The sequence below is a fragment of the Helianthus annuus genome, chromosome 16 (assembly GCF_002127325.2).
Source record: "Helianthus annuus cultivar XRQ/B chromosome 16, HanXRQr2.0-SUNRISE, whole genome shotgun sequence".
NCBI classification, from domain to species: Eukaryota; Viridiplantae; Streptophyta; class Magnoliopsida; order Asterales; family Asteraceae; genus Helianthus; species Helianthus annuus.
Genome location: NC_035448.2, coordinates 148,186,920 through 148,199,302, shown reverse-complemented (window position 1 = coordinate 148,199,302; position 12,383 = coordinate 148,186,920). Strand labels below are relative to the sequence as shown.

Sequence of the window (12,383 nt, the reverse complement as noted above, 5' to 3'; positions counted from 1 at the left end):
ACCCCGTTCACCCTTAGGGATAACTCTAGCGCTAATTTTCATATTTTTATGCTATTATAGTCCAAAAATTTATAGTTATTAAAAAGGACCTATTCCACATTTATAGTCCTCAAAATCTATTGGTAAAGGCAAAGCCTTTAAACACCTTATGAGGGAGAGGTCTTGGATTCAAGTTTCACAGACGACAGAAATAAAAGAAATTTGCCGATAAAAAAAAAACGTACTTTAAGAATATATACAATTGGTCCTCCAAGCTTTCTTCAATTAGACTTTGGTCACAAGAATATATATTTACATTTTTAGTCCTAATTTTAGTATTTTATGACATTTTAGTCTTGAGATTTATAATTATTGAAATGGACTAACGTCAATATAAAAAAAAAAAACAAGAATAAATAATTACGTAAGATTATTAGTTCTATTATAAATCAACCCTTTAAAGAGAGATCATAAAGAAATGTCTGTAATTGGTTTTATTGATTTAATGCTTGATTATTGAATAAACTATGATCTTATTTCATGTAACATTACTTTCATCACAAATTATTCAAAAGTAAAACAAACAAGGGCAATTAGTAATTTAATTCTAGAATGCAACAATCTTTTCTTTGCTAAAACATTGTATTCTAAAACTACACTACACTACCAATTTGATCATATTAGCATATCATTGTTTTAAACTAAGAGGTAAGCAGTATCTTAATTAGTTAACTTTCGTCGTCAGGGCGTTGGTAACACCTCAGCATAATCAACAAACGATTAAGCTATCGGGTAAGAGGCTCGCATGGCAATCCCACACAGTCCTTCTGCGAAATTCACATCGCGCTTCATCTTTATATATCCTTTATGACCCCAAGCAGGACCCCATGAGTTCTTCACTAGCCAATACTTTATGCCATAGTGTACTCCATACCCAACCACTGTAACACCATGGCTTAAATTTGTTCCACAATGATGTGTTAAAACACCTCTTGAATAGTACCTGAATTCGTAACAACTTATGTCTATGGCAACTGATACCGGCTGTTTGGACACAGCCATCAGCAGTGCTGTCTCATTGTTGGTTGGTACCTTTTCATAACCAGTAATGGTCGCTGCGCGAAACGCTTCTTTTGTGGTGTTGCATGTTTCGTCTACTGCATGGTAAGGGTAATAATTTTCGGTATTTATCCCATTTTTCGCGATATAATCAAAGGCAAGATCGTAGTATCCTCCATGACACCCTCGGTTTACATTTCGGTCACAATCCACAAGTTGTTGCTCGGATAATGACAACAATTTGCCAGTCGTGATTTGAGTAATTCCTTCCACCGCCGCAATTGCAGTAAAAGCCCAACAACAACCTGTTAAAATGGTTATATGGCAGAGGTTAATTTAGTATAGGAGATAGTGAATCAACAATTTAAGGATGGTCAATAAAAAAGTCAACGGTCAAAAAGTCAAATAGAAAGTCTAACTAAGTCAGAAAGTCAAAGTGGACAAGAAGCAGATTTCTGTTTCAAAGAAAGGTATGTTGTTGGGAAGACCATTTAGTATATTTTGTGGCTAGTATAACTTTGTATTTTGTTTCTGATAATAAGCGCATTGATATCCCATTCTGTATTTTTATGTGAGTGGATTCTGCATATTATAAAAAGTGATTTTGAATGTTTGTTAGTGGAGAAGAGAAAAAATGTTGTTGTTCATTGTATATTTGAAGGGACGTTGTTCACCCCTATTAATTTTTTAATATTTTTTGAAAGTGACTGTGAGTGGAGGAGAGATAAAACATAATGATAAATATATAAAAGTATTATTTAGTTGATAAAAGGGTGAGAAAATATATTAATTTTAGTGTAGTTATGAAATGGAGATAGGGAAAAGAACATGAATGCTCTAACAATATATGTGTAGATGGGATTGGTTGGTAGGTATATAGGGTCTCTTATTGTTGTGTTAGTTCATTTGGGTCGTTTGTGAACTAAATGAGTTGTAGGGAAGCCCAGGGTTTCCACATAGTATGAAAGAAATAAAATAAATTTGTCGTTTAAAAAAAAATTCATTTAACTAATAAATGTATATCAAGGGAGAAGCTTTAAACCATTTTTTTATTCTTAAAACTAGGGAGAAAGCCCGTGCGATACACGGCATGCATAATAGCTATTGTTTGTTTGTGGTAAGATGTCTGACACGGCCGGTCCAACTAAACATTTTTAGAAACAAATCTTCCTCTCGGGAAGACAACGGGGTTTTCGCACCCATCACACCACATATCGTTATCTTCACGCCCCACACCTTTCATGCAATTCCCACCGCCACATGTCAGCCTGAACCACTCTTGGCTATTGCGTATGCGTGTGACTTCAACACGACAGGTAAATTCAGCACACTGCATATATTACCAGCATAACTATAAACTTAAACCATTTGATTCAAAAATGATAACCAATATTGTGCTTATCCAAAATGACATATCCTAAGTGTATATTACATTCTAATGCAAACTTGATTTGACCTTAACCAAAATGACCAACGTTTACATATTCTTGGTTCGCCACGAATTACGTACACACTTTATCTACCCAATATTTAAATTACATTTTGTGTTTTCAATAAATATTTATAAACGTGAATTCGATATTAAAAAAAAACAGTACTTTTTTCGATATTAAAAATGTGAATTCGGTATTAAAAAATATTTATAAATATTTATAACTGTTAAAAAATATTTATAAATATCTATAAATGTGAATTCCTTATTAAAAAATAGATTTCAGTATTAAAAAAAATATTATTTTTTTTCAACCGCAATATAGTCCTCCTATGTGATGTGGATACAACCAACAACCGTGTGGGGTCAGCTTGGTCGCCATAAACTATACGAATTTGGATTTGGTTATTGCCTGTCAAACTCGTAAACTGACTGTTAGGTTTTAACATACGAATGTAAGTCCAAATAGATGTTTGATTTAATGTATTAAAAAATAAGCTTGTGCCTTCATATAACAATCAACTCATACATGCATATGAAAATTGTATGATCATATGTAATAACAATCAACCTGTCAGGAAGTCATTTCTTGATTTATAATAATACCATAAAAGGATGAATGTATATATATATTGACATATGGTTCTTTTTGAGTCTTAACTAATCAAAAACATCCATATTTATTTAGTGGCAATCTTGTTGTCTAACCCAAAATGTATGATAGAAAATCTAGCACCAAGATCCCACTAAACGCGTTTTTGGTTATTGGGTTACCTTTGTAAATAATCCTTCAAGTATCCTTTTAACACAATTAAATTAATTAACTTAAGATAAAAATAAAAAATATATAAACTCATTTGGGTAATCATATTATAATTATCCATAATTAAATATTTATCATATATAGTTAAGTTAATATTAAATTTAAAAGTATATATTTCTTTAACATTATAATTGTATAAAAGAGACGGTCGAGATAACAAATTACGGAGCCTGGAATCGTGTCATGAGTCCTCCCTAATATTATGTGTAGAGATAGAGATATATTGTCCTTTACTCTTCGATTTCGATAAAGATACATAATCTAAAATGAATATTCTATATATACAATCTAGTTTGTAAGGCATACCATGTGATGCTTGTTTCTTCTACCGTAGGTCAAGATGGCTTCTAGTGTGGTCCATTTTTCTGAATACCCAGCAACAGAATCGTTCCTTGCCATGGCCACACTTGTAGACAGAGCGGTTATAGGTTGTTGGAGAGAAGGCGGATATGGGCTGCAATGTGGACAAAGATTTATAAAGCCATTTAGATGGTCTTTTGGAATGGAAAACATTAATTAACACAAAATTAAATGATGATTGTTATGGGAAAATGATAAGTCACTTACTTTTATTAGAGTGAAACCGAGAAATTAGGGGTTTGCATACAAAGGGACATAACAATTATAGCCACATTAATATAATAAAGTAGAATTAAAAACATCATTAAAGTTATATTTATGAAGGTAAATATGTAGTTAGGGTCTGGAATCAATGTCCTTTAATTGATGTGTGGTTAGAATATAATTTAATGTCATGTTAAATTAGAAACCATACATACTGTAAGGAACATGTATAACAATATATCACTAAGTAACATTAACTATTGAGTATTTTTAAAATATGGTTAAGAACACATAGTAAATTAGGTGACATATACAATTATTATGATTGTCTTTTATGTTATAATTATTAAGAGTATTATTATTGTTATTAGATATCATGGATAAGTCAAAAGGCATAATGTAAACCTATGTGCTATTTGAGTAAATGTTTATCAATGATTCATATGATAGTAAGATGGTGTAACCTAAGCGAAGCCCCTCTATCATGATACTTAAGATGCTTAGATGGTTATGAATAATTCACAAGATGATATATATGAAATTATAACCTTTATGTAGACGCATTCTCTCATGTTATTCCTTTTTACTTAAAAATTTTGCAACTATTAAACATTATGATGCATTTTTTAAATAAAAAATATTAGAGTATTATAAAGGTTATGTTCGTACAAAAATCAGGGGAGGGTTGCTTCTAGTCATACAGTAACAAAAAAATGACTTTGACCATTTTGCCCTTACTACTTTCTCATGTTGTAAGACCCAAACGTGCAAAATAACTGATAGAACTGGGACACAAAGCAACTCCACTTTTGGTCAACTCCAACTTGGCCCATTTGTAAGTTATTTATTTGGATATACTCAATTTGAGATAAAATATAAATTAAAATCAACCTATGATAATCAAAAGAAAATAAATTCACATGCGAAGTGTATATGTGGCTCTTATATCTTAAACTGTGGGGTATGGTGGGGCGGGGGTTTGGGGCATGGGTTGACACGTGGACTTCGAGCCCCCCGCTGGTGAGTGACGTGTTAGGTCGGTATGGCGGGGCGTGGCTAGCCCGCGTGGGTTGGCCAGCTTTAATAAATTTTAAAAATAAACCATAAAAAATGGTTATAAAGCCATTTAGATGGTCTTTTGGAATGGACAACATTAATTAACACAAAATTAAATGATGATTGTTATGGGAAAATGATAAGTCGTTTACTTTTATTAGAGTGAAACCGAGAAATTAGGGGTTACATTTTAGGGTGTGAGAAACAGGAAGGGGAGAATTAGAAACGGGTCAAATTTTGTTTATTTCTGGCCCCTTGTTAATAGGCAATTACAACTTGAAAGACACAAATGTATTTAAGAGACTCATAATGAAGGTTGTAAAAAAGTTGATATAACTAAATTTTTAAGTATAAGTATATATAGATATTGGTCATGGTTTTTTTGGTTCATGAACTTTGTACGGACTTCTAATGTGTGCCCCAGTTTTCGCCCAAGAAGTTAAAAAATCCAATCTTTAAAAGTGGGTAGCCTTTAGTTTCTTAAAAAATAAATAAATAAATTTTTGAATCTTACCGGGTCTGACTTGAACATAACCCCAACGCTCTGATCCATCTTGGGTGCATGTAGCCATGGCTAATCTTCCATGAAAATGTGGAAGAACAATGCATGTTATGGTAGTAATGAATAAAATTGCAAGACTGAAATTTCTCATTTTGCAAGAAAGATGAAAAGTTTAGACTAATATGAGAAGACAATTGAAAGGTATTTATATGCATGGGAAAGGGAATTATTGATCAACGATGGACAATTACAACTTGAAAGACACAAATATATTTAAAGAGGCTCATAATGAAGGTTGTAAAAAAGTTGATATCACTAAATTTTTAAATATATATAGGTGTTTTCTTTGAAAATATATTGTTGTGTTTTTATTACGAATTATATTTGAGCTACTTTTAATATATTAGTTACTTCGAAATTTAAATTTATGGTTACCTTGTCAAAGATTATTTTATAGAATAATCATAAGTTTGGAATAATTATCTTTAAACCAATTATTAAAACAAATTAAGATCAAAGTTAACTTTAAACTAATCTACCTTTATCTATAATATATTATTTAGTATAATGTGTTATTGATGATATTAATTTTAATGATTATTGATATATAATTATTTTATTTTATTTTTTATCTTATCTCTTATTTATTTAATATAAATTAAATGCAATTAATAGGATTTTTATAGGATGATGCATTTAAAACAACCATAAATTTTGGTTTTAAAATAGAACATATAACTAAACTTTAGAATATATATAGATAGTTATAATTAAAACTCTGTCGGGTACCATTCCCTTTACCAAATAAATGGTAAAAAGGATAAAAAGAATAAGATAAAAAAATAAAGATATTTCAAAATGTTTTGATAAAAAAAAATATGTTGATGACTTACCACATTGAAATTGGTTCTTGACTTTTGTTACAGCTCCTTCCATCCTCCAATCCAATCTATATGGCACTTCACTCACTCTTTCATATTTAAAAGATGTTGACAGAGGTAATTCCAAATCGTGTGGATTCATGAGCCCATATGCATAGGCCTCGTATTCATCCTTTGTTCGGTCTACAAATTGGTTGACAGCCAACTTGTAAGACTGATTTCCAAAGGAGTTGAACGATTCTATTAATTCGAAGTTCTTCTTGAATATGTTGAGGCGCATTTCCTTCTCCGCATTACTTTTGTATACACGACCATATTCAACCATCCATTGATCATGTTTTTCTGATACGTATGCCTTACTTAGAGTTCGTGATGTTATTTGACAGACCCACATCCCAACAATTAGAACATAAAGAATTAGTGTTCTGTCACGTGACAAACCCATAAACTCTAACAAATAGTAAATTGTTTTGTTACAAATGTGAGGTGTACATAAATCTTTGTGAAGTAATCTTTATATACTAGTAAATATGCGTTTCTTTTGTAGAATTTATATCTTTGGAATCTTAGTTGATATTTGATACACTAAATATTTTGTGAATACTTTAATTAATTAGTTTTTTAATAAAATTGAAAAAAAAACAATATAGATATTAATGTTACTGCCACAAATGTATATATATTGTTGACGAACAATGTACTTTTATTTTTAAAATAAAATATAGCTTTTTAAATTATTTATTATTACTTTAATATTGTAATACATGAATATTAAACAATGTAGATATTAATGTCATTGCCACAGTTATATTATATATATATTGTTGAAAAACAATGTACTTTTATTTATTGAGTGGGGTTCGGCTACAAAGTCCATTTTTCCTAAAAAGTATACGAAGTCATAAAACACCACAATTTTAGCCATAAAACACACTAAGTCTTTCCAGAAAAATGGATATCTCCAGAAAAGATTATCAGTTTAATTTTTTCTGCTTTTTTCTTCACTCGGACCAATCCACCTACTCTTCTTCTATTTAAAGTGATTTGTGTATCTACCACAATAATACTATTGTGCCGTACCATTATGGAAGAAGATTCGGCCAAAATGTGGACTTCCACGGGAATAAAAAAAAATGGATTGACTTCCTTTTGATATTTTAGCCAAAATACCTTGACTCCTCGATACTTAACCAAATTCTCTTCGTTGACGATTGAATTCAGCTCTTCTGGATAACATCCACAAATAACATAGTGAATATCACTAAAACACAATATCCAAACACTAACAGTCCTTAAAAACTTCAAACACATCATCGTACAACTATAAATATAAAACACAACATGATAATCAACATAAAACACACTAATATTAGTCATTCGATAATCAAAGCCTTATTATCCAAAACACAACACAAAACCCACAAATATGGTGTTTTAGTAATCTTCACTATGTTATTTGTGGGTTTTGAATGTGTTTGTATGGTTGATATTATGATGTTTTATAACTTTTTACACTTTGTAGGAAAAATGAACTTTGTAGCCAACTCCCACCCTTTATTTTTAAAACAATATATAGCTTTTTAAATTATTTATTACTTTAATATTGTAATACATGATTATTATATTTTCATTTGACTTTTTCACATATTTTTATTTTTTTTTCTTTTTTTAAACCATATTTCATCTATCATTTATTTCTTTTTTTAATAATTAGTTTTTTCTTTCTTAAATCATATTTCCTGTTTAATTAATTTGATATTTTTTAAGAACTTATATTCGTTAATTTTTTCCCTTGACATTCCCGTATAAATTTTGTTAAAAATAAACATGAATATAGAATAGAGTATTTATTTGGTATCATAAAACGATACGATAATAAACTTAACCGATTCTGACGGTTAGGCTTTCTAAAAAACATGTTTTTTTTTTCAAATAACATTTGTTTTACCTTATCATTTACTACGTTTCGCAGCAACGCTAGACGTTAACAAATCTAGTAGATTTATAAAATTACTAGTTAGGCTTGCGTTATTCAAGGGTTAGTTAAAAAAGTCAATGTTGGTACGTTTAAAATGAAAATAGGTGATGATAGAAAAGTAAACCATGAATCAATATTACTACTATTATAAATCACTAATATTCCTTTAACTAAATATTAAGAAAAGTAATAGTGTAAATTGCCAAAATCATCCTTGAGGTTTGTGTATTGTTGTCAATTTCATACAAAACAACTTTTTTTACCAAATAGTTCTTCGCTTTTGAGATTTTTTTGTCATTTTTATACAAACGTTTAATTTGCTTTATTTTTTCTATCAAACATTTGGATGAAATTGGCAAAAAATCCCAAATCTCAGTGACGATTTTGGCAAAAAAGTTGAAAGTTTGGATGAAAACGGTAAAAAAATCCAAAAATGAAAGGCAAGATGGTATAAAAAGTTATTTTGTATGAAACTAACAAACATGTTCAAACCTTAGGGATGACTTTGACAATTTACTCAAAGTAATATATTAGTTTTATGTAAATGGAAATAACAAGAATAGCCTTGTTGACCATGAATGTTGTCTAAGTTAGCCTTTGAATTTTCTAAATCTATACTATATTATAGTGCATGAGAAAGACCCAAAAAATAAGAATTTTTATCACCCTTTATTTATAGAAAGGCCCCTAAAATGGGAGTGGTTTGGTCTTTTAAACACTATTTATTTTTTTAGCCCCTAAATTTATTACACTTAAATCCCTGAGGTTTTAACAAAATTATAGATAATTAGTTACAATTCACCTGTCCACAACAAACTTATAATTTTTTTACGTATTCTTGACATATCTTATAAACTATATTGTTTAAAAAAATATAATCCAAAGATAGCATGATGACCTACACATTTTTGTCGACGTTTCGGTAGTTGTCTTGTTCAATATCGACCCACGGATTAAAAAGGTACAAGTCGATGATGCTTTAATGTACAAGTAATTAGTACTTGTGATCTAATGCGCCTAATCTACAAAGATGGGCTCCATCTATGCAAACCAAAACAAAAGAGTAAACTGCCATTTTAGTCCCTGTGGTTTGGGCACTTTTGCCATTTTAGTCCAAATCCCAAACTTTTTAAATCCGGGTACCTGTGGTTTCGTTTTTGTTGCCATTTTAGTCCAAATTCAAAAACTCCCTTTTTTGACTGTTGCAACCTGCCTATTTTGTCTTTTTATGCAGGGGTATTTTTGTCTAACAATAATTTTGTGGGTCCCACAACACACCCACTTCTTCTACCTCTCTCTGTCTCTCTCTGCCATACATTATCAATAGATCCCCATTCACAATCAGATCCATCAAAGGGGTTTCCTCTGTTTCTCCTCCTGCAAAATCATTGACGATAGTTTAATTTAATGCATATGTTACCAAAATAACTAGTCTCAAATGTTTTACCTTCACTGAATCTACTTGTGGGAATGTAAGGTGTCTACCAACTGCAAGAAAGAAGAGAAATTAAACAAGCAGTTTAGCAAAACCAAATGCATAAATCATTCAAATTACCTCCATTGAGCTTTCTGAGCTTGATACTTGATTCTTGGGATAGTTCCTCTTGTAATCAAAACTCAATTCACCGTAATACTGTTCATCATCAGTAAGAAAAACAGAGTCCTTGTCATCATCTTCAGCAAACATCACCGTGAATCGAACCTGCAACAACATCAATGTGCGGTGGCGTTGATGGCGTGACGTATATGGCTAGGGTTCCGACGAATGATGTGCAGTGGCGTTGATGAACATCATCCCCCAAATCAGCAAACATTAACATCATTCTGGTGTTGATTGAAGAGGGAGAGGGAGGGTTCGTCGGAGTTCCAACAGTGGCCGGCGGGGATGTGGTCGGTTTCTGGATCTACGACCTCCTTAGAAACCACCACCCATTGCCGATGGTGGATCTGGTTCTGTCGTCATCATCACCATCCGGATAGAAACTACCACCCATCGCCGCTAAGGGAGGAAGTGGTGGTGGTGGAGGTTGGTTGGGATACGAAGGTGGTGGTGGTGTTGATTGAAGAGAGGGAAGATAGTGGTAGTGTTGCTCAAGAGAGAGAGCGGGAGTGAGAAGAGAGAGACGGTGGGTATTTATAGAGAGAGACAGAGGGTATTTAAAATGACCATTTTGCCCCTGAGGAAAAGGACAAATAACCAGGGTTTTTTTTAGAAATCTGACCTGATTTCATTTTTGGACCAAAATGGCAACAAAACGAAACCACAGGGACCCAGATTTGAAAAGTTTGAAATTTGGACTAAAATGGCAAAAGTGCCCAAACCACAGGGACCAAAATGGCAGTTTACTCAAAACAAAAAGAATTAAAAGTACCTTAACATAAAATGAAGATATTATGTGTCACATTTTATTTTATTAAAAATGCCTAATATCTATACTTAGATATATCTTATAAAAACTTAAAACTAACCACAACAAACTTCCTAAATAAAGGGGTGGCAAATCTAAAATAAACCTTAATCCACTTCTATAGATACTACTATACATAGCAGGACACCCCTATATCTATTGCTAAACAAAGTAAAAAAATGGACCAAATTCTGAATTCAATTGTTGCGAAAAACCAAGCATGCGAGATTGAAATTCTGAGGGCAGTTCTGTTATATCGCAGCAATGAATAATTGTTTTCTTTAATTAACTTTTATCTCAATGTTAATTTATTTGATTTTTCAAATTCAGTTGCATGATGAACATGTCAATTTAAACAACCCAGTTGTCGAGTAAGCTTCTAAGGTATTGATTCTGCTGGTTTTTAAGTATTATTTTTGCGTATATCTTTCATATTAACATGTTCGTTGTGCTATTACATGTGTGTTTTATTGCATGATGATGGTGATAAAAGTGTTGATATTATTTTTTATGATGCAATGTTTAGTCCATACAAGTCTAATCTTCAACATGAATTTAGTGATGAGGTAATTTTAAGGTTTATTTAATCTTTTTTAACTTTTGCATTCAATTTTTGTCCTTTTTAAGGATCGGAAGTTTGAGACTCAAGGAAGAGATCCAATAGACTCTCTAAATGGAAATGGAGTGAGGTTATTCATTTAGACGATTCTAAGGACATTGACAAAGAAGAGGAATTAGAAGATACTGCCGATATAAGCACAAACCAGAAAACCTGATTAATACCTCGAGTGTCAATTCAGAAGCGGAATAGATTTCATGCAGTCTAATATGAAATCTATCAAGTGTTTTTATGGGTTTTTTTTTTCATTTTCAGTTGTTATTTTTGATCTAGACGTATGAATAAAGTTTATTTTATATTTGAACTTTATTTTTGGTGTTAATATAATGCAATTATTGACCATATTAATAAAGTTCAAAATAAAGTTAGTATCCTAAATTTACAAATCAACTGAACTTATATAAGTTAATATCCTAAAGTTGCAATAAATAGATATTGCAATTAGATATAGTCAAGCTGAAATTATAAAATATTGCATTTATTCTTGAATATTAATCTAATAATTTGTATTTCTTAATTAAAAATAATAAATAAGAAACTTTAAAGCTAAACTAAAAACTGAACTTACTATGATATAAAGTTAATAAAGATATAAACTCTTAATATCTTTTTTTTATAAAAACTGCTTTTAAAATTTTATAAAAATATAAATTTTTATATATATAAAAAAGAAATTTAACAATTAAAGTTAAAGGTGTAAAACGTAGTTACGAGTCAACAACTATTTTTTATTTTTTATTTTTAAAAAAACAAAAAATTTAAACTTAAAGTTTATTGGATGAGTACCATGTGGATATTTAAAATAAAATTATGAACTTTAATGAATAAAATTATAAACTTTATCATTTAACCAACAAAATAAACTTACTTTACAACTATAACAACTTATCTTTTATTTTCTGTCATTTGATCATTATTTTTTATTAAAAAACGAGACTTTACATGTGTAAAACAATTTTTTTACTTTATTTATAAACAAAACATTTTGTTTTTATAAAAAATAATTCTTTTATAAACATTTTTTTTGTAACAAGTAATATAAATAAAATACTCCAGAAATTTACAATCTTTACTAGATAAAT

General features: G+C 30.5%; 1 protein-coding gene across 1 annotated transcript; it reads right to left on the bottom strand.

Moving 5' to 3' along the window:
* Nucleotides 1-759: 759 nt before the first annotated feature.
* Nucleotides 760-9,988, bottom strand: LOC110919762 (senescence-specific cysteine protease SAG39). The gene is made up of 5 exons (XM_022164021.1): nt 9,830-9,988; nt 9,737-9,762; nt 9,566-9,651; nt 6,309-6,746; nt 760-1,343 (listed from the first exon to the last, which is right to left on the bottom strand). Exons 1-5 carry the CDS (start codon nt 9,986-9,988, stop codon nt 760-762), a joined length of 1,293 nt encoding a protein of 430 aa, XP_022019713.1.
* Nucleotides 9,989-12,383: the final 2,395 nt, after the last annotated feature.